We start from the raw sequence: 27,276 nt of genomic DNA, 5'->3' as shown, positions 1-27,276 counted from the left end.
TTCTAAGTAACATAAACACTTTTTGTACCAATTTCGCCAAGGTAAAGTCTATCAAACTTATTGTAGAATATTCCAGGTGTAGTGGTGCACACCTTTAATTAAAGCACTTGGGGGGCAAAGGTGGCAGAATCTCTGTGAGTTTGAGGCCTGCCTGGCCTACATAGTGAATTCGAGGATAGCCAGAGCTACATAGTGAGACCCTGTCTGAAATAAGAAAAATTATTCTAGAGTTCTATTGGAAATGAAATGATATGGCACAGTATATTTCATGTGGTTAGAAGCAGGAAACATCCAACAGTTACAACTCAAATAAAAATTCTTTGATAATATTAGGAAGATTGATAAGCAATTAAATAAAATGCATAAGCATGGATTAAAATGTGTTAAAATACTAAGATAAATCCCTAGTTAAGGGTTACTGATAGCCACTGGGAGAGCACAGCCCTTGGTAAGTCTAACATGCTCTGGTGGATGGTCACTATTTAAGAGTACATAGGTAGCACTAATGGGACTTAATGGGTTAAAATGTTTGTTTTTTTTTTTAAAGGTGGATCTGGAGAGATGGCTCAGAGATTAAGAGCACTTATTGCTCTTGCAGAGGACCTAGGTTCAGTTGCTAACATGAAAATGGCAGCTCAAAACTGTCTGTAACCCCAATTCCAGGGGATCCAACACCCTCTTCTAGCTTCCATGGGCACTAGGCACACATGCAGTGGTGCATATGAATACATGCAAACAAAACACCCAAGCACATAAAATAAAGAAACCTTTTCAAAAATGAAGACATAAAGTTGGATGGGTGTGAAATGGAAGGTGGGTCTGGTTAGAAACGGGGAGGGGGAATGAAAATGTTAAAAAGACAATATTTGAAACTCTCGAAGAATCAATAAAACTGTTTTTAAAAATACTGACATAGGATTGTCAGTTAATAGAAAAAAAAAGCCTGAGAGAATGATCAAGTTAGGAATACTAAGCTTATACATCCAAATTATGCAAGGCAAGTTTTATAAGTAATGGCTTTGTTACAAATTAAAATAATGCATTTTAAGCTTTGAAAGCATACTTATATCCATATCTAAATCTATATCTATGCCTGTATATATGTTTATTTATTAGAAGTGTCAATGGCATGTTCCTTGTCTATGAAAAAGTATACAATTTCTCTAAAAGAGCTTTTCTTTCCTCGCATTTGTGTAACAGACAGTGCCCAGTTCTAGAGGCTACGTATCTACACCAAAATTTTACTGTACCCACCATTGTTTTGGTGATGGCCTGTGACTTCAGCATCTGAAGTGAAAGTCTTGCATTTACTTCTCAGAGTAATAAACTCGCTCAAAAGGTCCAAATCATTCTGTTTTTTATCATAAGATGCCTTGATCCATGAAGAGGAAGTTGGTTCAACAGATGGCACAGAGTGATTAAGTCCAATTCGACTATCATCTGTGTTCTGCATCATTGTAGCAGCTACTTCTTGGTTATTCTTTGGATTTTCTTCCTTTTTTGGCTTTTTAACAGAGACACATTCATCAGACAAAAACAGATGTGGCACTTCTTTCTCTGAAGATGCTCTCTTGTGTGTATGTAATCTGTGAACACTGGTAGACTTCTCACTCCTGGGCATGATGGGCAAAGGTCGACTCTGATGTTCTAGCCAGGCTGGACACAAGAAGATAAAAGACACCAAAATGACTTCTAGGCCCAAATGAATAACTTTTAGATAATAGCTTCCTATTATCATAATCTCATCTTTAGGGGTTCTTTATTGTTTGAAAAATAATTTTTGCTTCTAAATAAAGTAAGTTTTAACAAACATAAAAGTTTACCATCTCTCTTTTTCTTTTTTTTTCTTTTTTTTTTGTTTGAGACAGAGTTTTTGTGTAGCTCTGACTGTCCTGGAGCTCACTGTATAAGCCAGGCTGGCTTTGACTCACAGAGATCTGCCTGTCTCTGCCTCCTGAGTCCTGGGATCAATGGCGTGTGCCATCACTGTCTGGCAACCATCTCTTAATACTAGCAGTTCAATTGCTAGGCAAAGAAGGAACTCCAAAGAAGGAACTCCAGTAAAGCTCTGTTGATAATAGGTTATAATGAATCACAGCCTTGGACAAAGGGCTGGATCCAAAATATATTTTTAAATTCTTTTTTTTTTTTTTTTTGGTTTTTTGAGACAGGGTTTCTCTGTGGCTTTGGAGGCTGTCCTGGAACTAGCTCTTGTAGACCAAGGTGGTCTCGAACTCACAGAGATTCGCCTGCTTCTGCCTCCTGAGTGCTGGGATTAAAGGCGTGTGCCACCAATGCCTGGCCTTATTTTTAAATTCTCATAAATGAACATTTTAAAAGAAACCTAATTAAAAAGTTGGCGTAAGATTTGACATTACACACACCCTACAATTGTGATGTTAAATAAAATATGCCAGTCACAACAGACCAATATCTGACAGGTTTTATTTATATAGACTGTCTCAGAGAGGCAACGCTATACAGAGAATAGATTAGTCACTCCACATATGGGCAAAATAGAGAGTGACTGCTATTAGACATAGAATTTGAGGGAGGGGTTAAAAAGTATTCTGAAAACAGTCTGTGGTGATGACTGCATACATCTGACTTTATGAAGATCCACTGACTGATGTTCTTTAAATCTGGTCACCAATTATGTAAAGACACTCATCACTATTAGGTGCTAGGGAAATGCAGAATAAAGCTACAATGGGCCTTACACATGTCCATTAGAAAAGCTGCTTCCATGTAACCAAAATTCACACATTACATGGGCATGTACAATGGTGAAATAATTTGGAAAAAAGTTAATAGTTTCTTTAAAATTAAACAAATACCTATAACACCTACAATAATAATAAACAACTTTACTTCTGTATATTCTCTCAAGAAAAATAATACCATGCCCATAAAAAGACTTGCACAAAAACACTCATAGGAGTTTTACTCCCAACACTAAAAAATTGGAGATAACTCCTGGGGAGATGATCACACTCTTGTTAAGTACATATAATAAGAAAGCTATTTATCAATAAAACAAATGAATTAGTGCTACACATAGCAAGGATGAATCTCACAATGCTATTCTGAGTTTTTAATCCCAGCACTCCGGAGGCAGAGGCAGACAGATCTCTAAGTTCAAGGCCAGCCTGGTCTACAGAGCAAGTTCCAGGACAACCAGAGAGCTACACAGAGAAACCCTGTCTTGAAAAGCCAAAGGAAGAAAGGAAGGAAGGGAGGGAGGGAGGGAGGGAGGGAGGGAGGGAGGGAGGGGGAGGGAGGAAGGAAGGAAAGAAAGAAAGAAAGAAAGAAAGAAAGAAAGAAAGAAAGAAAGAAAGAAAGAAGGAAAATTCTAGGCAGCAGAATAGGAATTTAGGATTAGCTAGTTAAACTGCCACATTTTTCTGAGAAGAAATCAGAGCCCAGGAAGGCCAAAAGCCGAGAACTGGCAGAACTGAAGCATATCTGGAATGCTAAGCCTTTTGAATAGTTTCATAGCCATTGAGAAGAAACCAAGTGTCAGACGTCTTCTCATTATGAAATGGTAACAAGTTGTATGTACTACTGTATACTTACGTTCCAGCTGAAGCACTTTCATAGGCAGAAAGATCTCCAGCTTAGTTTCCTTAGAAGACAGACCATTGTGACACAAATATGCTTTCAAATGCTCCAAAGTTTCGGCCATTATTGGATTTAGTCTTGCTTGTCTCCACCTCTTTGCTTTTGCAGGGTTAATCACAAGGCTGTCTTCTTTGATAGAAAATATATTCCTCATATCTGCAAGAGAATATTGACTGCTGGGCTCTTGAAATCTTGGAACTTGAAAACAAACAAACACAGGGAAAAATAAATGAAAAATACTAAACAGACTCACATTGGACTTTCTCAATGAAATATTTTCACACATTGGGAAAAGATGAAATTTGAGGTTATATCTGGTATTTTGTTTTCAAAATGTTAATATTTGTATAAGTCCTAATTCTTCTTCTTCTTCTTCTTCTTCTTCTTCTTCTTCTTCTTCTTCTTCTTCTTCTTCTTCTTCTCCTCCTCCTCCTCCTCCTCCTCCTCCTCCTCCTCCTCCTCCTCCTCCTCCTCCTCCTCCTCCTCCTCCTCTTCCTCCTCCTCCATCTTCTGGTTCTGAGACAGGGTCTCTCTACATAGCCCAAGCTGTCCTTAAACTTACTCTGTAGACAAGGCTGGCCTTGAAGCCAGAGAGAACTGCCTGCTTCTACCTGATGAGTGCTAGAATTGAAGGTGTATGCTACCATGCCTGGCTATTTTAACTTCTTGCTATTCCCAAAGACTAAATAATTTTCTGGGGTGGGGGGCTGGGGATGTACCTCAGCGAGTAAAGTGTTTACCTTGTATGTGTGAAGCCCTGAGTTCAGTCTTCCAACATCTTCTCATGAGGTTACCTTGTAAGATCTCCTCTCCTAACCCCACCCCACTGCTCTGCTTCCACCCACTGCATTATTTCCAGAAATTTATGTAAATGAACCGATACTGTACGAATCAATTCTTTTTGGTCTTGTTTCTTTAATCCAGCATACTTACTTTGAGAATCATGTATTTGTATGAATAGTTTATCCTCTTTTAAAGGATAAAAATAATTATAGATCCAATGTAATTATAAGAAATAATGCAGAGATGTATACTCTCTTATTTCCTCCAATTACACAGTCGGACAACTAGGAGAATGGCACTGTAGTAAACCATCACTCTTGTTCATATTGTCTTAGTTTTGCCTATGCATGTAACAAATTCTAAGCAATTTTATCACCTACCTAGATGTGTGCATCCCTCATCACACTCAATATACTAAACAGTTCAATATCACAGGATCCTACTACCTTGCATTACCCTCTCCTGCATACCCTCCTGTCATCACTAGTCCCTGGTCCTCACTAATCAGTTTTCCAGAATTAATTTCTGTCATTTCAGAAATTGAGTGGAATAGTTCATGTCTTTTGATTAGTTCATTTTGTATTCATGCCACAATTTGATGATCTATTCCTCTATTCAATGGACATGTGAAATATTTCCTGGTGGGGAGTTTTCAGTTCTAAGGATTAAACCCAGAGCCTTGTGCATTGCTACCCTGTGCATGGATCACTGAGTTATAGCCCCAGCCCCTCTCCAGGTTTCCACTCTCACAAATAAAGCTGCAGCGAACATTTATATTTGTCTTTATATAAACCCATGTTTTAAGAAAATAGACAATACTTATTATTATTATTCTCATTGTATAAGGAGATAACCTTGAAGGGGGCCATTCAACTCAAAATTATTTTATTAAATTACAAATGTTTTTTATTAGAGGTTTTAAACCATCCTTCTAGAAATGCTTGAAAAATGGGAAACTTTTACATTACTTCTAACATAAGCGATGCAGAATACCTTTTGCAACCAATTTACAGACTAAGAAATATAAACGTTTTACACATACACATATATAAGTGCATGTGTTAGATTGTTTTTTCTCTATTTAATAGATAAGAACTATGAGAAAGTCAGCCAGATTGAGTCCTTGTTTATCTAATGAGCCTCTAAAAGATAACTGGACTTTGTGCTATGTTACATATTTCATGTTATGAAACAGTCAAAGAAAAATATCTCACATTTGCACTCTTTGCATGCCTTTGCCTATGTATTCTAGTTACCTGTAAGCAAGAATGAGACCCAAGAGTTTCTGCAGCTTCCCAGTTGCCACAGCATACAATATTTATTAGTCGATTCTCCAGCACTAAGCAAATTACTGTAAAAGAAAAATCAAAGTTTAATTCATCAATATGCTGTTTGGTAAAACAATTTTTTAACAACTTCATTTTTTTTTTTGGTTTTTCAACACAGGATTTTTCAGTAGCTATGGAGCCAGTCTTGGAACTCTCTCTGTAGACCAGGCTGGCCTCAAACTTACAGAGAGCCATCCACCTGCCTCTGCCTCTGCCTCCCCAGTACTGGGATTAAAGGCATGTGTCACCACCGCCTGGCTCAACTTTTAATAATAGAAACAATTTTGCCATTCCAGACACAATTTCAGGGGAGGAAAATCTTCCCTGTAAAAATAAAACTTAATCTCATCATTATTATAAATGTAGCTTTTAACTTCTAGATTAAAAATGCTCCCTTGCAACTCTGCCCTTCATTTAACACCGTTCCAGTACCATCACATTCTGAAGAGAAAACAGTATTACAGCAAAGCTTAGTTTCATTTTACATAAGGATTTGAACAATGGTTGAAAATAAAGATCTTTGGCCTCCAGAGATCTCTTTTTTCTTTGATGCTTTAAAACCACACTGTAGTAACCAGTGTTTTGGGAGAGAGCAGCAGTCTTCAGGAAGCAGGAACAGACAAATCTTCATACATAAAGTTCCTGAGTCACAAGGTATAGTGCACATGACAGTGAGCAAGGTTCAGATGAATACAGATGAGGATTCCTGCATCACACTATCTACCTCAAGTAAAAAGGCAAATTCACAGATAGCTACTATTTCTAGGTTCTAACAGGGTCTTTTTTGTTTTGTTTTGTTTCAAGACAGGGTTTCTCTGTATTACTTTGGAAGCTGTCCTTGAACTTGCTCTGTAGACCAGGCTGACCTCGAACTCACAGAGATCCACCTGCCTCTGCCTCCCAAGATTACCCAGCCTAAGAGGGTCTTTAACTGAGAAACTAACACTTCACCAACTCTGTGCTTACTTGGAGGAGTAATGAGAAGACCAAGTGGTTGGCAATAGCACTCACAAAGCCAAGCCACATACACAAACTTAATAGCAAAACCAGCACAGAAACCATGAAGGCATCCCTTGAACAACAAAGGCAAAATGCTGGGTGACAATGTCACTAAAAGATCACCAATGCACTAAAAAGAAATTACTCGCAAAATTAAACAAGATGTGCCATTCCTATTTTATGGCTGGTTCTACTGTTTTTGTGTATAACAATTTTAAGAAGAGTACTTTTCTAAGTTTTTTACATGTAAATGCAAGTAAAAATAAACTCTATTTTGTAAATGTATAAAACTGAAGTCGAGCTGTGTAAGCCAAGTTTCTAATTACCTTTTTCCCTGAAAGATTTGGTATTAATAAATTCCTCAATTAGCCCTGCTTGCCTAGAAGTTATTGTGATGTTCAGTCTTCATCAGTAATGTGATTGGATTCAGAACCACCTAGGAGACTAGTGAGGCATGGCAAAGGTGTATCCATGTGGACATTTCTGTGAACTGAGGGCTAGGTGGGTGGTGCCATCCCACAGCTGGGGATCCATGACAGCATAAAAGGAGAGAATGAGAAAGCAAATGAGCATTAGAGTCCCTGTCTCTGTTTCTTTGTCAGCCACAAGGTAAATAGCTGTTTCCTGCCTTATGCTCCCATCTCAATAATGATGTGTTGTCCACGCACCCTGGGCCAAGCAACTATGGGCTGAACCCTCTGAAACCATGAACCAAGATAAATTCTTCCTCACTTAAACTGTTTCTGACAGATATTTGGTTGTAGCAATGACAAACATAAATAACATGGAAATTGATTGCTGGTGGCTACTAGTTGGGGTAAAAAGCGGAGTGCGAAGATGTGAAAAACATACAATTTGGCTAGAAAAGGGTTAGTTTAAATTTCTAGATAATGAGGTTGGGACTGTTAGAGAGATCAGTGCCACTAAAAAGAAGCTAAGCACTTCATAGGGGCCATAAGAAAGATCCTTTCGGCATCTCAGGTATTGGATAGACTCCAAATATCACAGGCTCTAAGGTATAAAACTCATTGGAAAGACTTCCTTTGAAAAGAGAGTGATGTGCTCCAACAGGGACATCAAGGGAAATGGATTCCTTCAATCAGGTTCCTAGTTATTATACAATGGTTCAAGGAGGACAGACTACTGCTTTAACTGGCAGCAGACCTTGGCATCATCTATACGATGCTGGATTTTCAGGCATATAGAATAGAAAAGCTATGGGATCATGTAAGCTTCAGCCACATTTCAAAAAGACCTGGAAGGCCAGGTAATGTAACAAACAGGGTTGGATTTCTTGCAGTGAGCCTCCAAGCACATGATCTATGAAGCTGGTTAGTGATGCTGAATCTGTGGTGAAGATCTCAGGATGCTGGAGTTGCCAGGCAAACAGAATATCCACTGAGGATAACTATAGGCAATGAGTGGAGCAGGCCCAAGAGAGTGTCCTGGCTAGTCTTTTGTCAACCTGACACAAGTCATTAGAGAGGAGGTAACTTCAATTGAGAAAATACTTCATAAGATGAGTCTATAGGCAGATATGCCTATAGGGCATTTTCTTAATTAGTGATTGATGGGAGAGGACCCAGCTCCTGGTGGCGGGGTGGGCGGCGCGGGGTGGGGGGGGAGGTGCCATCCCTGGGTTGATAGTCCTGAGTGCTATAAGAAAGCAGGTTGAGCAAGTCATGAGAAGCAAATCAGTAAGCAGCACCCTTCCATTGCCTCTGCATCAGCTCCTGCCTCCAGGTTCAGATTCCTGCCCTGTTTGAGTTCCTGTCCTGACTGCTTTCTATGATGGACTGTAATGTGGAAGTGTAAGCAAAATAAGCCCTTTCCTCCCAGGTTGTTTTTGGCCATGGTGTTTAATCACTGCAACAGAAATCCTAACTAATAAAGATAGGGGTCATATGAGCTGCAGAGAGCAAGGTTACAAAGGCTGGGCTATCCAAGTCCCTTGGAGAGTACATCAGAACACTACATGCTTCAGAGGCTGGGCGTGAAACTACAGGACTGAATGTTTGTCCTTCTGGGTTTTGGCTCTATTTTGCTTTCATCATTCCTTTCTATACTCTTCTCCCTCCATTTCATAGAGGGAATATTCACTCTGTCCTCTTGTAGTCACTCTGTTCCTCTGTATATATTGGCAGAATGTAATTTTCTTTTTGATTTTACAGAAGTTCAAGTAAAAGACTGCCTTGAGTCTCAATTGAGACTTAAATTTGGCCTTTCAAACAATGTCAAACTTTTAAGACTCTGGAACTCAAAGAGACAGACAAGAGGCTTTGGGGGACAAGGGATGGGATGTTATGGTTTAAAGTGGTATGTCTGGGTGTGACGTTGACAGTGGGTAGAATATTTTCTATATTAGTTAATTTTCTCACCACTGTAATCAAATGCCAAATAGAAATAAATTAAGGGTGAAAAATATAATTTGGTTCATGGTTTCAGAGGGTTTGGTCCATGAGCTTAGTCCCATGAGCTTGGGTAAACATCATGGTGTATGAGCATTAAGCAGAAGATAGCTGCTTACTTCATGGTTGACCAGAAAGCAGATGCAGGGAATACTGGTGCTTCTTTACTCTCTTCTTTCCCCCTCTTGTTGTGTCAGGACCCCAAGCCCATTGGTGGTACCATCTAAATTCAAGGTGGGCCTTCCTCCCACTCCATAATGCCCTCTGGACACATCCTCAGTCACATCCATGGGTGTGCTTCATCAGTCCCCTAGGTTATTCTAAATCTAGTTATCAGTAAAGATTAACCATCATAATCACTTATTTTATCTCTTTATCTCCTTCAGTATCTACTGTAAAATTATTGTGTTTATTATTTACATTGCAACTTCAACTCCATCCATCCATCCATCCATCCATCCATCCATCCATCCATCCATTTCTCTGCATAGCCCTGGCTGTCCTGGAACTCACTCTGTAGACTGGGCTGGCCTCGAATTTACAAAGATCTTCCTGTCTCTGTCTCCTGAGTGCTGGATTAAAGGTGTGCACCATCACTGCATGGCTAATAATATTTTATGTAAATTTCTATCCATGAGTCTATTATATATAGAAATTCTTGTCTCTCTGTTGCTAAGAATCAGAACTATGCAGAAATCCCACTGGCCCTACTTTTCCCAGAAGTGACAAGGTCCTAAATTTAGATCAAGCCCCTAAATCTTGGTAGGTAATGGGGGTGATGTATAAAATTTGTGTGCTAGTTTTTGGAATGCATAGGGGAAAGGAGTAAATGTGTATGAATGTCAACCACAGCTCATTAGTAGCTATGAAGCTATGGGCCTTGGTAGGGGAGAGACTATTGATTTACAAGGCCTTATATCCCAAACCTTTCATCTCCACTGAAATGGAGAATTGATTATATTCTGTTTTTCAGTTTACAAGGAACATAAATGAGGATGGCAATGGTAAGTACTTCTAAATACTAAATTGACAATATGGGGTAACTGAAAGCTAGATTTTTTTACATCTAAACCACACAGTTCATCCACACAACCCCAAAATCTAGTCATTTGGCAGAGAATGAAAATCAGGACAACTCTTGAAATTGGGTTTTTTTTTTATTATACACTTCAGATTGTGGAAAATTATTCTGAAGTAGAAATAAGAAGAAATGCTCCAGACGGCCATGCCCAATAAGATGTGCTTCCCATTAGTAAGGAAATACAACCTTATTTCATCCTGACTTTTCTTTTTTCTTGCTCTAAAACCTAAAATGGGTCTTACATTTTAGTAGGCACTACAAATAAGTCAAAGGTACAACAACATTATTTAGTATCCCACTTCTTTAAAATATTTTAATTTTTTTTAGCTTTATAATTGAGGTACTTTTTCTTTTTTCTTTTTTTTTTTAAATACAGGCAATCAACAAATAGCCCAGGCTAGTCTGAAATTCATGACCTTACTGCTTAGGCCCCAAATACTGGCATTATAGGAATAATCCCCATATCTAGATTTAAAGCCTTTTTTTTTTTTTTTGGTTTTTCCAGACAGAGTTTCTCTGTGCAGCTTTGGAGCCTGTCCTGGCACTCGCTCTGGAGACCAGGCTGGCCTTGAACTCACAGAGATCCGCCTGCCTCTGCCTCCTGAGTGCTGGGATTAAAGGTGTGTGCCACCAACTCCTGGCTTAAAGCCATTTTTTTTAAATGGGAATTTTAAAGTTTTTAGCCATAAGCCAGACAAAAGTGACGTATCTCTTGCTGTGATGAGTAACTTTCAATTGTTTCAAATGACTCTAGAATCATCAACTGTTTTAAAAGCCATTTTTGTCCTAACTTTGCCAAATCATAATTCTTCAGGCAAGACTTGTTTCACAAATCCCACTAGATATCTGAATTCTAACAATATATAGTAAATAGCCTATGTGATTAAAAAGTTACTATATGATATTTGGATGCTAACTGAAATTTGACTATACTAATGCATACTGGTTTCTGTTTCTGACCTGCCTCCTTAGACAAATTAGAATATACAGAGTAAATAAGACAGTGAAAGAGCCCTGCAAATAAACACCTTTCACTTTGGCAAAGGAACTAAAGCATTAAAGTATATGTGATTGCATGATTATTCCATGCTGTTTCAGAGCTCGTTCATGTTACAGACAAGCCGAGCTCACGGTAGAGTTCTATATAGCACAAAGTTGCACAACACATGCAAATAATTCTTAAACAGAATGTGAAGATATACTTAGGGCACTCAATGATGGCTCCTCTATGTCTCAGACATCATACAGACCATTAAAGATGTGTACAGAACTTGTGATGAATTCTGAGTCCTTGACTGCTTCCAGTTATCCTAGAGCAGGCTACTCTGTAAGAGCAGCCTAGGAATCATTCACCAGGAACTTGGAGGCATTCTGTAATTTTCCCAGAGGTGTGTGATTTAGCACAATTAAGTTCCAGTTTATGATGGGAATGAAGATGACTGTCCTGATTATATTCCTAGCTTTGTGACTTGAATAAGAAGCAATGCTGAGTAGCTTTAGTCCAAGATACTAGACTAACTTAATTTGGAGAACACTAAATGTATGTACTCCACATCATAAAAGATAGCTAGCATCCAAAGGTATCTCAGACTCTGTCAGTAGTCAAGTATGCTGGCCTACTAAGATAAACAATTTTGGGTCCAACTAGAATATGGGGATTTAACTTTGCATTATCAATTCTAAGATCACAGACCATTCTGTGCAATAACAATGGGGTGCTGAACAGGTTTATGGATCCACCCTTGGTTCTCCATGTCTGGTATTCTCAATGCTGATGTCATCATAGCAGAGGTAAGCAAGGTCAAAGGACATACACCTATAGTAATGGTAAGGACTCCCTTTTAATCCTCTGGAAAATAAATTGACGAACACACTATTCTATAACCCTTACCTACTCATGGCCACAGATGTATCATCTTTTAGAAGACCTAATAACAAGTCTTTGAATTAGACATCCAGCACTACAGAGAAAGAGACTGAGGCAAAGAGCAATTAAGAGCAAGTGATGGAGCCATGTAATTTAACTATAATGCAGAACTTTAAACCACTTATTCTAGGGTTCACTGTGACCCTCCAAATTTATATGATGAAACCTTAATCCTCAGAATTTCAAACTATGACTGCGTTTGGAGATAAGGTCTTTTAATAAAGAGGTAATTAAGTAAATGAAATTATTAGAACATTTCTTAATCCTACATGACCAAAACCAATCCAGCAAACATATTATTCAATAGCCTCCGGGACTATGAGGAAATAAAACATTATTGTTCATGCCATCCAGTCTGTGGTATTTGTTATGGAACTAATACACACAATGTGCCTTTCATGGCAGTGAGTATCACTGGCAAGTGTTCAGAGGCAATTTCCTAATTATTTTATTTCCATGTCAGGATCTTAAAATCTTCAAGTTATTTACTTTTAATAGTAATATATTAACATTCAAAATTCTAAAAAATACTGTAGAAGATTATACTGTGAAAAAGCTCCTATCATATTGTCATATTACCAAGTTCCCTTTTAGGCAAAGTCAGTCTTATGTATTTCTTATGTCATCACCTAACAATATTCTGTGGGGAAAAACAGATGTGTACATATATATTCATATCCTTCTCTCAGCTGCTTATAACACACATTATATAGTGTCATATTTTGTTTTTGTAAGAGTTTCTTGGAAGTTGCCTTTAAATGGAGAGATTTCATAAAAAACAAAACAACAACAACAACAAAAACAACTGCTTATCTTGAGCTGTGCAATGGTGGCGCCTGCCTTTAATCCCAGCACTTGGGAGGCAGAGGCAGACAGATCTCAGTGAGCTGAGGCCAGCCTGGTCTACAGACTGAGTTCCAAGACAGCCAGAGTTCACAGAAAAACTCTGTCTCTGTCTTGAGAAACAACAACAACAACAACAAAGTAACTGCTTGCTTGAACTGTAGCTTGGGTTTTAGATAAAAATCTTTACTTACATTTTACACACAGCAGAAAATGGAAATGTATGGAATCCGGCACCCAATGAACTCCCTGGAGAATGTTGCCTTGGTAAGCTTAGATTGGTTAGTGGTATTTCAAATTCTCCTGAAATACATGAAAATTAAAGTTATATAATACTGCATAAAATAAAATTTAGAAATCTCATAAGTAACTATTTGGTTGATCAATTTGTTGCAATAAAATACTTGTATTAATTCTTTGAGAATTTAGTGCAGTGTGTTTTATCATATTCATCTCTCTTCCTCAACTCCTCCAAGATCCACACCTCCATCCAACTTTGTTTATTTTTTTTAACCACCGAATCCAATTTGTGCTGTTCATATGGTTTTTGATGTGGCAACAAAATCTGTTAGTAAGAAAAAATTTGGGGGGTAGGGTTAGGGAGATTGCTCAGATGGTAAAGCTTCAGAACCTTAGTTCAATCCCAGCACCCATGCATGTCAAAAGCTGGGCATGACGGCATGCGTTGGAAGTGCCAGCCCATCCTTTAGCAGTGAGCCCCAAGTACCCATGAGAGACCTATCTCAGAAAACAAAGTAGATGGCTCCTGAGGAATGATCCCAGAGGCTGACCTCGGGCTTCCATTCACATATAGATTCACACACACACACAACACAAGAAGTTTAGATTCCTAGAGATACAAAACAAGTCCTAAATTGATATCTATAAAAGAAATACAGACTTATCATTTGGTATCTCAATTATGACAGTGGTGACCTTAAAAAGATACAACAGTTGAACTTTATTGAGTTTTCTGTGTAAGAGAAATCCTAAGAGCTTTGCACATAGGAAGAGTTTTAATTCTGACAACTTACATTATCAGCACCTAGGAGATAGTTCTATTTTATTTCGACAGTAAATTTTGGTGATGTTAGGGAAATAGAGGTGTAATTCTCCACCTTAATGAGTTAGGACTCTAGGTGTCCTTGTCAGTTATAAATTAATAGAATGGGCCTGAAAAATAGATATGCCTTTATTGAAAATTAGTATAGTATAAAGCATTAAATACCAAGTAGATATTCATGCGCTCCAAGTGTAAATGGAACTAAGTAACAGTCTCATCAACATAATTCTAAAAGAACACAATTTGGCTTTATTCTGGAAAAAAAGTGATGCAGAGTTTCCAAATTTAATTTGAGAACAATAAATCAGTGATAGAGCAGAGAATGAATGATGTGACTGCTCTAAGGGATTAAAAAGTCCACCTTAGCCTTAGTAAAGGTGCTTGCCACCAAGGCTGAGGACCTGAGTTCAAGCCCAGGAGTCCACATGGTGGAAGGAGAGAACTGATTCCCACAAACTGCCTTCTGACTTTATACACGCACTATGGCATCACCCCTACCCCACTAAATAATACGTAATTTAAAGGTTTTTTAACTATAATAAAGATCAACAAGATTACTAATATTGAAATGAAATATAATTGGGGCTAAAGTGATGGCTCAGTAGTTAAGAGCACTTGCTAGCCTTCCATAGAACCCAGGTTTGAGTCTCAGCATCCACATTTAACCACCTGCAACTGCAGTTTCAGGGCACCTGGTGCCCTCTTTTGGCCTCTGATGGAGCCTGCATGCACGTGGTGCACATGCATACGCTCAGGCACACATACAGAAAATAAAATGCTAAAAGAATAAAGTTATATTTAGTCAGCTATAATTTAAGATTATGTATATGTGGGAGTACCTATGCATGCACACCAGTGTGGAGGTCAGAAGTCAATGATGGTGTCTTACTCAATCACTCTCTGTCATATGTTTTGGTATGGGTCCACCAATTCAGCTGGCCTGGCTGCTGGGGATCAGACTCTCAGGTGTGCGTGGCAAACACGTTACTGACTAAGCTATCTCCCAAGACCCAAGATTTGTATTTTAATTTTAGTAGTATTTCCTCCATTCATTTTCTTCAATATTTCTAACTCTGCTGTATACATGACCCACTTCTGTTGATGATGAGATCCGGACAAATAGAAAGGGATAGAAAAAGGGAAAAGATGACTAGGATCATAATGAGCAAGTTTTTGAACATGAAAAGTGATTCACAGTAGACTATAAATGCAAATTTAGTGTGCTTCTATGTCATATAGGGAACTCTTGGTAAGTCAATGACTTAAGCAAAATCGCTACCTGGTTCTTTGCACTCTGGTTCACTCGGGCTTTCAATAGGTAAGATCTCCGTGGAGCTGCATTTCATATCCTCAGCATCAAGTTCCTGCTTGGTAGAAAGATCTGAAAGGAAATAGAAGAAACTCTATCCACAAAAATGCCATTCAAATTTCATATTGCACAGGACCTGAAGTGCCAAAGAGACCTCACCTGCTTCATCAAACGGCCCCACTATACCAGGCTGCAGTGTCAAAGGGCCATTCTCTATTAACCTCCTGCCATTAACCAGTTTCCTCAGGCCCTGGACCAGCAAACAGCTACCCAACTGCTTAAGCCTGCTCACAACTACAGGCCAGAGACCAAACAATGAGAAGAAGAAGGGCTGCTGGCAAAAGGGACATCCCCACTAAGAGACCGCCTGTCCTTCAAGCAGGGTCAATGCAGTCACTGTCTCCGTCAAGAACAAGAAGGGTCAGCTGGTGGTGACTGTCCATGATGTAGATCCCATTGAGCTCATCTTCCCGCCTTTGCCCTGTGTTTCAAGGTGGGGGTCCCCTTCTGCATGAGCAAGGGGAGGGCTAGGCTAGGATTGCTGATCCCAGGAAGACATGCACCACTGTTACCTTCACACAAATGTGGAATACAAAGGCACTCTGACCAAGCTTGTGGACGTTATCAGGGCCAATTACAACAACAGATACAATGAGATCCAAAGCCACTGGGGAGATGATGTTCTGGGACAAAATCTGTGGATTGTATTGCCAAGCTGGAAAAGGCAAAGGTCAAAGAACTTGCCACTCAACTGGTTAAATGCACACTGCTAAGTTTTCTGTATATAAATATAATTAAAATATTGTCCTTCAAAGTCATATATATATGTGTGTATATATATATATATATATACACACATATATATATATGTGTGTGTGTGTGTGTGTGTGTGTGTGTGTGTGTATTTCCAATATATATTGGAAATGCTGAAATGGCTAGAGAAAACAAAGGGAAAAAGCACTTCAAGATCTAGGCATAGGAAAGAACTTTCTGAAAGGGCTCTAATAGCTTAGGAAACCACCTCAAGAACTGATAGACTGAATTATGTGAAATGAAGAAGCTTCTACATAATAACAGAGTTAAAGAGACAAGCTATAGAATGGAGAAAGTCTTCATCAGCCATACCTCAAATAGGAACTAATATCTAGACTGTATAAGGAATAGCAAAAAGTGAACAACAACAAAAAACCCTCACAAACCTTCCAGACAATAAATGGGCCAATTAATTGGACAGTTTTCAAAAGAAGAAATACAAATGGCCAATAAATACTTGGAAAAGTATTATATGACCTCGGCTATATCAGGGAAATGCAAATTAAAATTCCTTTGAGATTCTATTTTTATCCCAGTTAGAGTGGTTATTATCAGGAAAACAAATAACACATGCTGCTGAGGATGTGGGGAGAGAACTTTTACCCACTGCTGGTGGGAATGCAAACTTTGGTATTCACTAAGCAACTCAGCATGAAGATTTCTCAATAAGCTAAAAATAGAATTACAACAGAACACAGCTAGACAATTCCTGGGTATATGCTAAAAGGACTCTAAGTCCTACTACAGGGATACTGAGACCTAGATTTACTGCTGAACTATTCATAATAGCTATGGAATGGTAACAGCACAGATGTCCATTAACAGATCAATAGATAATGTAGAACACATATGCATGGAATTTTAATCAACCAAAAAGAAATAAAGAAATCCCTACACTTACAGAAATATGGGGGAATCGGAAATTATTATAGAAGAAAACATTCTGAGCAAGGTAACCCAGTCACAAAAAGACAGACATGGTATGTATTCATTCAAATATGGATTTTAGACATAGAGCAAAGGATTACCAGCCTACAATCCACATCACCAGAGAAGCTAGGAAACAAGGAGGACCCTAAGAGAGGCATACATGGTCCCCCAGAGAAGGGGAAAGGGACAAGATCTCCTGAGCTAATTGGGAGCATGTGGAGAGAGAAGAGGGAGCTAGGAGAATGAGAAGGGGAGAAGAGGAGGGGTGAGGAAGACATGAGGGAGCAGGAAGGTTGAGTCAGGGAAGAATAGAGGAGAGCAAGATAAGAGATACCATAATAGAGGGAGTCATTAAAGGTTTAAAAGAAATCAGGCACTAGGGAAATGTCCAGAGATCTACAAGGATGACACCAACTAACAATCTAAGCAACAGTGGAGAGGCTACCTTAAATGCCCTCCCCTGATAATGAGATTGATAACTAATTCATATGCCATTCTAGAGCTTTTATCCAGCAGCTGATGGAAGTAGAAGCGGACACCCACAGCTAAACACTGAGCTGAACTCTGGAATCCAGTTGCAGAGAAGAAGGAGTGATGAGCAAAGGGGTCAAGACCAGGCTGGTGAAACCCACAGAAACAGCTGACCTTAACAAGGGGGAGTTCATGGTCCCGAGACTGATAGCTGGGAAACCAGCATAGGACTGATCCAGACACCATAAACGTGGGTGTCAGTGAGGAGGCCTCAGAAATCTATGGGACCTCTTGTAGTAGATCAGTATTTAACCCTAGCATAGGAATGGACTTTGGGAGCACATTCCACATAGAGGGTATTCTGTCAGCCTAGACACATGGGGGAGGGCCTAGGTCCCATCCCAAAGGATATGACAGACTCTGAAGATCCCCCATGGAAGGTCTCACCTTCCAGGGGGAACAGAAAAGGTATGTGATAGGTAAGGGTGTTAGTGGGGGGCAGGAGAGGAGGGGAGGAAGAGGGAACTGGGATTGACATGTAAAACAATCTTGTTTTTAGTTTAAATAAAAAATTGGAAAAAGAAATTATAGAAAACATTACAGACTCAGAAAGACAAATATCACCTGTTTTCTCTTTAATGCAAATCCTGAACTTTAATTTTGATGTGTGTTTGTGCATGTGCATCACCATCAAACTAAGTGGAGAGAAACTCAACTCGATTCCACTAAAATCAGGAACAACACAAGGCTGTTCACTCTCTCCATATCTCTTCAATATTGTACTCGAAGTTCTAGCTAGAGCAATAAGACAACAAAAGGAGATCAAGGGGATACAAATTGGAAAGGAAGAAGTCAAACTTTCACTATTTACAGATGATATGACAGTTTAATTAAGTGACCCTCAAAACTCAACTAGGGAACTCCTATAGCTTATAAATACCTTCAGCAAAGTGGCAGGATACAAGATTAACTCAAAAAAAATCAGTAGCCCTACTATATACAGATAATAAATGGACTGAGAAAGAAATCAGAGAAACATTACCCTTTACAATAGCCACAAACAACATAAAATATCTTGGGGTAATGCTAATCAAACAAGTAAAATACTTGTATAGCAAGAACTTTGAGTCTTTAAAGAAAGAAGTTAAAGAAGATATCAGAAAATGGAAAAATCTCCCATGCTCTTGGATAGGTAGGATCAACATAGTAAAAATGGCAATCTCGCCAAAAGAAATCTACAGATTCAATGCAATCCCCATCAACATCCTAGCACAATTCTTCACAGACCTTGAAAGAACAATACTCAACTTTATATGGAAAAACAAAAAACCAGGATTAAAAAATACCCTGTACAATAAAGGAACTTCTGGAGGCATCACCATCCCCGACTTCAAGCTCTATTATAAAGCTATAATCCTGAAAACAGCTTGGTATTGGCACAAAATTAGACAGGTAGACCAATGTAATCGATTTGAAAACCCTGATATTAATCCACATACCTAAGAACACCTGATTTTTTGACAAAGAAGCTAAAGTTATACAATGGAAAAAGGAAAGCATCTTCAACAAATGGTGTTGTTATAACTGGATTCTGACATGTAGAAGATTGCAGATAGATCCATATCTATCACCATGCCCAGAGGTGGTGGTGCACACTTTTAACCTCAGCACTTGGGAGGCAGAGGCAGGCAGATCTCTGTGAGTTCAAGACCAGCCTGATCTACAAGAGCTAGTTCCAGGACAGCCTCCAAGGCCACAGAGAAACCATGTCTTGAAAAAAAAAACCAAGAAAAAAAAAGAAGAAAAAACTTATGTCCAAATGGATCAAAGACCTCAACATAAATCCAGCCACATTGAACCTCTTAGAAGAGAAAGTGGGAGGTACCCTAGAATGAATTGGTACAGGAGACCACTTCCTAAACATAACATCAGTAGCACAGACACTGAGATCAACAATTAATAAATGGGACCTCCTGAAATTGAGATGCTTCTGTAAGGCAAAGGACACAATCAAGAAGACAAAATGGCAGCCCACAGAATGGTAAAAGATCTTCACTAACCCCACATCTGACAGAGGACTGATTTCTAAAATATACAATGAACTCAAGAAGCTAGCCACCAAAACACCAAACAAATCCAGTTAAAAAGTGGGGTACAGAACTAAATAGAGAATTCTCAATAAAGGAATCTAAAATTGCTGAAAGACACTTGAGAAAGTGCTCAACATCCTTAGCCATCAGAGAAATGCAATTCAAAACAACTCTGAGATACCATCTTTTTGTTTTGTTTTGTTTTGTTTTTTGTTTTTTTGAGACAGGGTTTCTCTGTGTAGCTTTGGAGCCTATCCTGGCACTCAATCTGGACACCAGGCTGGCCTCGAACTCACAGAGATCCGCCTGCCTCTGCCTCCCGAGAACTGGGTTGAGATACCATCTTACACTGACCAGAATGGCTAAAATAAAAAACACCAATGACAGTCTATGCTGAGAGGATGTGGAGAAAGAGGCACACTCCTCCATTGCTGGTGGGAGTGCAAACTTCTATGACCACTTTGGAAATCAGTATGGCGGTTTCTCAGGAAAAAGGGAATCAGTCTACCTCAAGATCCAGCAATTCCACCTTTGGGCATATACACAAATAATGCACATTCATACAACAAGGACATATGTTCAACTATGTTCATAGCAGCATTATTTGTAATAGCCAGAACCGGAAGCAACATAGATGCCCCTCAACTGAAGAATGGAGGGAGAAAGTGTGGTACATTTACACAATGGAGTATTATTCAGTGGAAAAAAAAAACAATGAATCTTGAAATTTGAAGGCAAATGGATGGAACTGAAAGAAAACATCCTGAGTGAGGTAACCCAGTCACAGAAAGACAAGCATGGTATGTACTCACTCATAAATGGATATTAGACATAGAGCAAAGGATTACCAGCTTACAGTTCACACCACTAGAGAAACTAGGAAACAAGGAGGACCCCAAGAGAAAAACACATGTTCCCCCGAAAAAGGGGAAAGGAACAAGAACCCCTGAGCACATTGGGAGCATTGGGGAGAGAAGAGGGAGGTAGGAAAAAGAGAAGGGGAGAAGAGTAATGAGGAGGAGAACAAGAGGGATCATATAGACTGAGACAGGGGAGGAATAAAGGAGAGAAAGAAAAGAGATACCTTCATAAAGAGAGCCAGTATAGGTTTGGAGAGAGAGGTCTGGCACAAGGAAAAAGTTAGGGGATCCACAGGGATGACCCCAACTAAGATTTTAAGCAGTAGTGGAGAGGCTGCCTTTGATGCCCTTCCCCTATAATGAGATAGATGACTACCTTGGTTGCCATCCTAGAGCCTTCATTCAGTAGCTGATCCAAGCAGAAGCAGGGACCCACAGCTAAGCACTGAGCCATACTCCTGGAATCCAGTTGTAAAGAGGGGGAGGGATAAGCAAAGGAGCCAAGACCATGGCGGAGAAACCCACAGAAACAGTTGACCTGACCTAGTGAGAGCCAGCATTGGACTGAACCAAGCCCTCTAAGTGTGGGTGCCAGTTAGGAGGCCTGGATAGTCTATAGGACTCTAACAGAGGAGCCAGTGTTTATCCCTAGTGCACAAATGGACTTTTGGAGCCCATTCCCTATGGAGGGATACTATTGCAGCTCAAATACATGAAAGAGGGCCTAAGCCTTCCCCCAAATGATGTGAAAGACATTGATGATCCCCATGGAAGACCTCACTATCCTTGTGGAGTGGGTATGGTGGGTTGAGGGGGCCCCTGGGGGGCATGGGAGGATGGGAGGGCAAGGGAATGGGGGGATTGATATGTAAAATAAGATTATTTCTAAAATAAAAAATAAAAAGAAACACATTTCTAAATGAATTCTCACCTCTTTTGAAAAGTTTTTCATTTTCATCTACATAGTCCATTATCTCAGGTATTGAGTTTAATGACTCCTTCAGTTCTGATGATGGCAGAATAGGAATTTCTTGTTTGAGGTTTGTGGATATTAAGAATTCAAACTCAGAAGGAAAAACTGATGGCTGAAATAATGTAAGATTTAAAAAAAAACTTAAGGGATATTTCCAAGTAAATATATTTGATTTCTTAATAGATGCATTTGTTTAATATTTAAACTTAAGTCATATTCTGTTTTAAATGCTATGTATACTTTCAAAAATAGAGGTTTAGCATTCAAAAATAAGTTCTTCTTACAAGCAATGCTTTTCTTGAATGATTTCTTTTATAAGCCCCATTAGCTTACTGATACCCAGTAGTCTAATTGTATGTGTATTATCTTTTTGGCTAATAAAAATATTTTAAAATTCTAAGTTAAAAAGAATTACACAGAAAACGAGAGGTAGAAAAGTAGTACAAACTGAATCTACTGCACCCATAGGATATATTTTCTCTCACCACCACAGGGACAATATTCCTCAACAGGTGAGACTATGACCACTAGAATTAACAAGTGAGGGGGTTGGAATCAGTCAGGTAATAAACAAATCAATGTATTCACCAACTTGTTCACATTGTGCACTGTGTGTACATCCTCAAAAAAGGCCCAATGTATAAAATATTTCAGTTGTCCACAAAACATATGTGTGTTTAAATTAGAATGCCCATAGAGTTGAGTTTATAATTTTTAAATTTAACTACTTAAATTTCTATGTCAAGAATAGTAATTAAAATTACTAAAAGATATTTGAAAATTCTCTGTACCTGGACCCACCAGACCAATTAAATTGGGATATAACTGGGTAGGATCCAACTTCAATCTCAGCTAAGACTGAGAATCACTATTTGGAAGTAAAATTGGCTCCATAATTGACACATATTCAACCTAGTATCAAAAATTTTAGTATGACAGTTGTAAAGAGTCAAAATAAATTACTAAAATTTATAAATGTGCTCCCTTCTACAAATACATTACTGAAAACAAATGTTACAATTCTATTGAAACATACTAGCTTCTTCTTACAAAAGGTCTCCTCCGCCATATGGAAATCTCTCACAAAAGGTTCCAAACGTTCTCGAACAGAGAAACACTCCCTTAAATAAAAAATCAAACTAGATTAATTAATGCTTACTAAAATCATTTAACAAATATTGTCAATCAAACACACAAAGACTAGCATGCAAGTTGAGACAAAGCAATGGAACCCTTACTAGCAACATCAAAACCTGTGGGTGTACAAAGAATGATCTCATATAAAAGCAGTTACAGTATCAGACAATTACATACGTGAAATTATCCTTTCCGGATAGCTGTTCTTTGAAATCTAAAAGTGGATCCTTAACCAGATAGAGCTTTAGTCTACTCAAGAGACTATCCACAGTTGGTAGATGCTTTCCCACTGCTTTATTTATAAAAATCATTTCCTCATCAATAAGTAATCCTGAAAAGAAATAAGGGATTAAATATCTAATAGTTATACAAGAGATCCAGACATTATATATCAAACACATAGAAATCATTTAGTTCTCCACTAGACTATATATACATATAAAATACAGAATATAGGACCCAGACAAAAGGAAAAGCTCAGTAAAATGTAGTATTATTTAGCACATGGAGATGGAGACAAATGTTCTGAAAGAGTAGCATTATAATGACATATATCTTATCAATAGAGACTGACTTGATAAATGGAGGGAATTATTTTCTATTTCAAAATAGTACCAAAAGTTTAAAGTAATAAAAGTAATGGGCTCTGGCTGAGTCTGATTTTCTGTTTTCTAGATCATTTAATCTGGAAGGACATATAATGAATGAAAATGGTCTAGGGAGCCTACATATGAAGTCACTGACTTCATCATTATCAAGTTACACATACAAGACTGCTACACAATTAATTATAATGAAAACTATATACTGAGACATCTACTTGGAAAGTGTGACATTCTTTACATATTTAAATTACCACTGATAATAGTCAACTGATTAACTAAAATTCCCTTTCTATCTCAACCTTCAATGTTTGTGTTACTTTAGAATCTTGGTTAGTTGTATGAGTTTCTTAGCTATGGAAGGGAACATTAAACTTGCTCCCTTCTTCAATAAATTTCTTAGTGGAAAGGGAAAGGAAAATGTGTACTCAGAGAAGGAAGCACTCAGAAAGCCAAAGTTTCCAACATAAAAGCTGTCTTGAGTGTGGAGAATAGATAATTCTTTTGTTCTGGGCAGTAGTCTTTCAGTTAAGTGGTGGCAGCAGGTCTTGGGAGAGGAATAGAATGTAGTTTTCAGGTAGTGGTGTCTCCCATGGACAGAACTATATAAGTGATATATGTTCCTAATTAATATGTGACATAAAACAAGCACTCCGAGAGTACCCTTTGCCAATGCTGAACATATGCATCAAAGGAGAACATGTGATATAAACTAGCCTCCTAAGAGACCGTGAAAACCATTAAGTTCCTGCCAATCTCATGACTAGAAGCTCTCCATGAGACACTGCTGAAAGCGCCTCAACCAAGTCCACATTGAAGCAGGGATTATCTGAGAAAATTAAGTGCTGTTTGTTCATATAATCCACCCATCCTGCCAATACTGATGAAGTCATGTTGAGAGTGAAAACAGCCCTGTTTATATTCCCCATACCCTCAGTTACTCTTCTAACCACAAGCTCCACATTCTGATATTTCTACTGCATGGGGACATAATGTCACTGATGAAGTCTTGTTTTCCAAGCATTCTACCCTTTTAGTCCCCAAGATTCAATGACCATTTTTGACATAGCCACTAGATGTCAGCATCCCACCACAACCAATGCTGTTAGACAAAAGTTTTCACCAAGGCATGTGGCTTCCTTATACAATTACGGCTGTAATGTATTCCCCAGAGTTTTTACTTCATAGCAACTACGTGGGCCCCACACTGTTTGACTCTGTTGTAGACAAATGATATGAAAGAAATGAAAATCTGGTTAGTTATGAAAGAAGCAGGAAAAGAGGCTTAGTGATGAGAGAAGACAGGACTATTTTTGTGAAAGTTATTTCTGTCCACTTTGAAAACTCAAGTTAACTAGATTAAAACAGTAAAATTTCCTTAAGGTTGTGTACAAATTATTAAAATAATGATTTCCTAGTGGGTAAGCATTGAGAATCTTTAAAAAAAATTGAAGAAAGTCAAGACAAATCATTCCCCACTCCCACCCCACCCCCAGCTAGGAAAACTAACCAAACATCTAAACAATGTAACACTAATCTTTCAAGAGATGTGAGTTGGAACATTTAGGGAAAGTAAATTTAGACAAACATATGAAGTAGGGAGGGAAAAACAAGATTCTGTTAACATATGGTGTGGTTCTCTAAGAGTTCATATTATGTGACACTAACACAACAGACAGAACAACAGAAAACCCTGAATTAAGCTGGAAACAGGTAAGAACTTAACATCAGTAGCATTTCTAATGGGAAAGACTCTTAGCTAAAAGATATTGGGGCAAACTTCAAAATATTTTTAAAATGTCCCATTTTTAAGCATAAAAATATCTGAAGTAAAATTATATAAAACATTACAAAATTAGTGGGTGCCATGGCACACACATGAAAATCCTAGTTCTCAGTAGGCAGAGGCAGGTAGATTTTTGTGAGTTTAAAGCCAACCTGGTCTACAAAGTGAGTTCTATATCAGCCAGAGCTATACAACAAGACCCTGTCTCAAAACAAACACCTTAAACAAAGGAAGGTTATATAATACATATAAATAAGGGAATTTTTTTCTAAACACAAATGGAATGCAAGAATCTATAAAAGAAAACAGAACTGATCAGATTAAAGTCAAATGCATTTGGAATTATTGGTGTCTTTTTTTTTTTTTTTTTTTTTTTTTTTTGGTTTTTCTAGACAGGTTTCTCTGTGGCTTTGGAGGCTGTCCTGGAACTAGCTCTTGTAGACCAGGCTGGTCTCGAACTCACAGAGATACACCTGCCTCTGCCTCCCGAGTTCTGGGAATAAAGGTGGAATTATTGGTGTCTTTACATATAAAAATACATGCAAGTAGAAAAGGAGAATTATTTCACAAAAGAAACAGATACAAACAGCCAATACACACTAATAACTTTTACAAGACAGGCACTTTAGCCAACTAAACCACGGGGCCACTTTACACTAATAACGTTTAAAGATGCAAGTAAAATATACATTTTCCCCATCACATTGTCTTATGTGCATTACCACAATAACAGCAACAATGTATCCAGTGATGATAAGGGTGGCATTAATAAGGTATGCTTATATTATACCAGCAGTACTAAAGCTAAGAACAAAATCATGTGAAATACTTCTATATCCAAGATTAGCCTCAGTTAAATGACTGGGAATGAGAGTATATATCCATGTATGTGTTTGAAATTAGCAACATATATAACTACAAAAAATATATTAGATTACAAAGATAATAAAGTGACGTGTATGATATAGGACATGAAAGGAAAACAAGTTAAGCATTATTGCCCCTTAGTTAATTGATTTTATCCAACAATAGCTTATAGTTTGCCACAAGAATAGTTTCTATAAATCATCTCTATGTACATATATAATTTAATATAAAATTATTTTCATCTCCACAAAATCTTACAAGAAGTTTTATTAATAAATAAAGAAAAATCTTTAGGAGAAAACTTATTTAGGAGTTTTTTTAGGAAAAACTAGGCTAATTTTTAGGAAAAATTAGGCTGATCTAGAACTCACTTTTTTAGGAAAAAAATTTAGGAGAAAACTAAAACCGTAATTTACCCCCAAGCCTCATTAACAACTTTCCCCAAACTGCATCACATAAAAACAGTTAAGTAATCTAGTTAATTTTTTCATGCTCAAGCTATACCTCCCCCTGCCCCATTTTTCAAACCAGGGTTTCTCTTTGTAGCCCTGGCTGTCCTGGATCTCACTGTGTAGACCAGGCTGGCCTCGCACTCATAGAGATCCACCTGCCTCTGCCTCCCCAGTGCTGGGATTAAAGGTGTGAACTACTACTCCTGGCTATAACATTTCTTAAATGTAACAGACCTTCAAGCTTTGTCACTAAACACAGAATAGGCCATTATAATACAAGAAAGCCAGTTCTCAGCAAGCTTTGAAGAACTTGGCTTGCTAGAGAAATTTGTAAAACAGTCTAGACAAAACATAATTTTAGTTGATAACCGTCAATAACTTTTTAAAAACTGGTACACTTCTTGGCCTAGTCTGATCACAACTCCATCTATGATTTGAACTTTGCTTTTACACATATTAGGTAAGACTCAATATCTTTAGGATGTTTTGAGAAAATAACATACAGGCATAACTTTAGAATCCAAAACTTAATGGCCCACTACATTTCTGTATCATGAGATCTGGATGCTGACACACACCATGATCAAGTCTGTACATGTTATTTTGAGTTTCAGCAAACTTAAAGTAAAAGAAATTTGTAAAAAGTATATTAATATGAAAGACAAAATATTGTTAGCTTGGTAAAACTCAGATTTACAATTATGCAGGTAGATATTTTTAGTAAAATAAAGATATTTAAAATACAACTGAGGAGCCGAGCAGTGATGGCACACGCCTTTAATCCTAGCACTTGGGAGGCAGAGGCAGGTGGATCTCTGTGAGTTTGATACCAGCCTGGTCTACAAGATCTAGTTCCAGCACAGGCTCCAAAGCTAGACAGAAAAACCCTACCCCGAAAAAAACAAAAACAAAAACAACTGAGCAATAGAAATG

The 27,276-nt window shown here is 38.1% G+C and overlaps 1 protein-coding gene across 2 annotated transcripts in view; it reads right to left on the bottom strand.

Moving 5' to 3' along the window:
• The window catches only part of Shoc1 (shortage in chiasmata 1), a 79,947-nt gene that overhangs the window by 35,657 nt on the left and 17,014 nt on the right, over window positions 1–27,276 (bottom strand). Inside the window, exons 6-13 of one of the 2 annotated variants that reach the window (XM_035439865.1) lie at window positions 22,814–22,967; window positions 22,536–22,620; window positions 21,458–21,611; window positions 15,333–15,434; window positions 13,185–13,293; window positions 5,661–5,755; window positions 3,577–3,819; window positions 1,255–1,656 (exon numbers count right to left, since the gene is read on the bottom strand). In XM_035439865.1, coding sequence (XP_035295756.1) covers window positions 1,255–1,656; window positions 3,577–3,819; window positions 5,661–5,755; window positions 13,185–13,293; window positions 15,333–15,434; window positions 21,458–21,611; window positions 22,536–22,620; window positions 22,814–22,967 — 1,344 coding nt within the window. Of the gene's footprint in view, window positions 1–1,254; window positions 1,657–3,576; window positions 3,820–5,660; window positions 5,756–13,184; window positions 13,294–15,332; window positions 15,435–21,457; window positions 21,612–22,517; window positions 22,639–22,813; window positions 22,968–27,276 lie in introns of both variants that reach the window. The other variant, XM_035439864.1, reaches the window with a different exon arrangement.

The sequence above is a fragment of the Cricetulus griseus genome, chromosome 2 (assembly GCF_003668045.3).
Source record: "Cricetulus griseus strain 17A/GY chromosome 2, alternate assembly CriGri-PICRH-1.0, whole genome shotgun sequence".
Taxonomy (NCBI): Eukaryota; Metazoa; Chordata; class Mammalia; order Rodentia; family Cricetidae; genus Cricetulus; species Cricetulus griseus.
The sequence above is the reverse complement of the archived record's forward strand: the minus strand, read 5'-3'. Positions and strand labels throughout refer to the sequence as shown.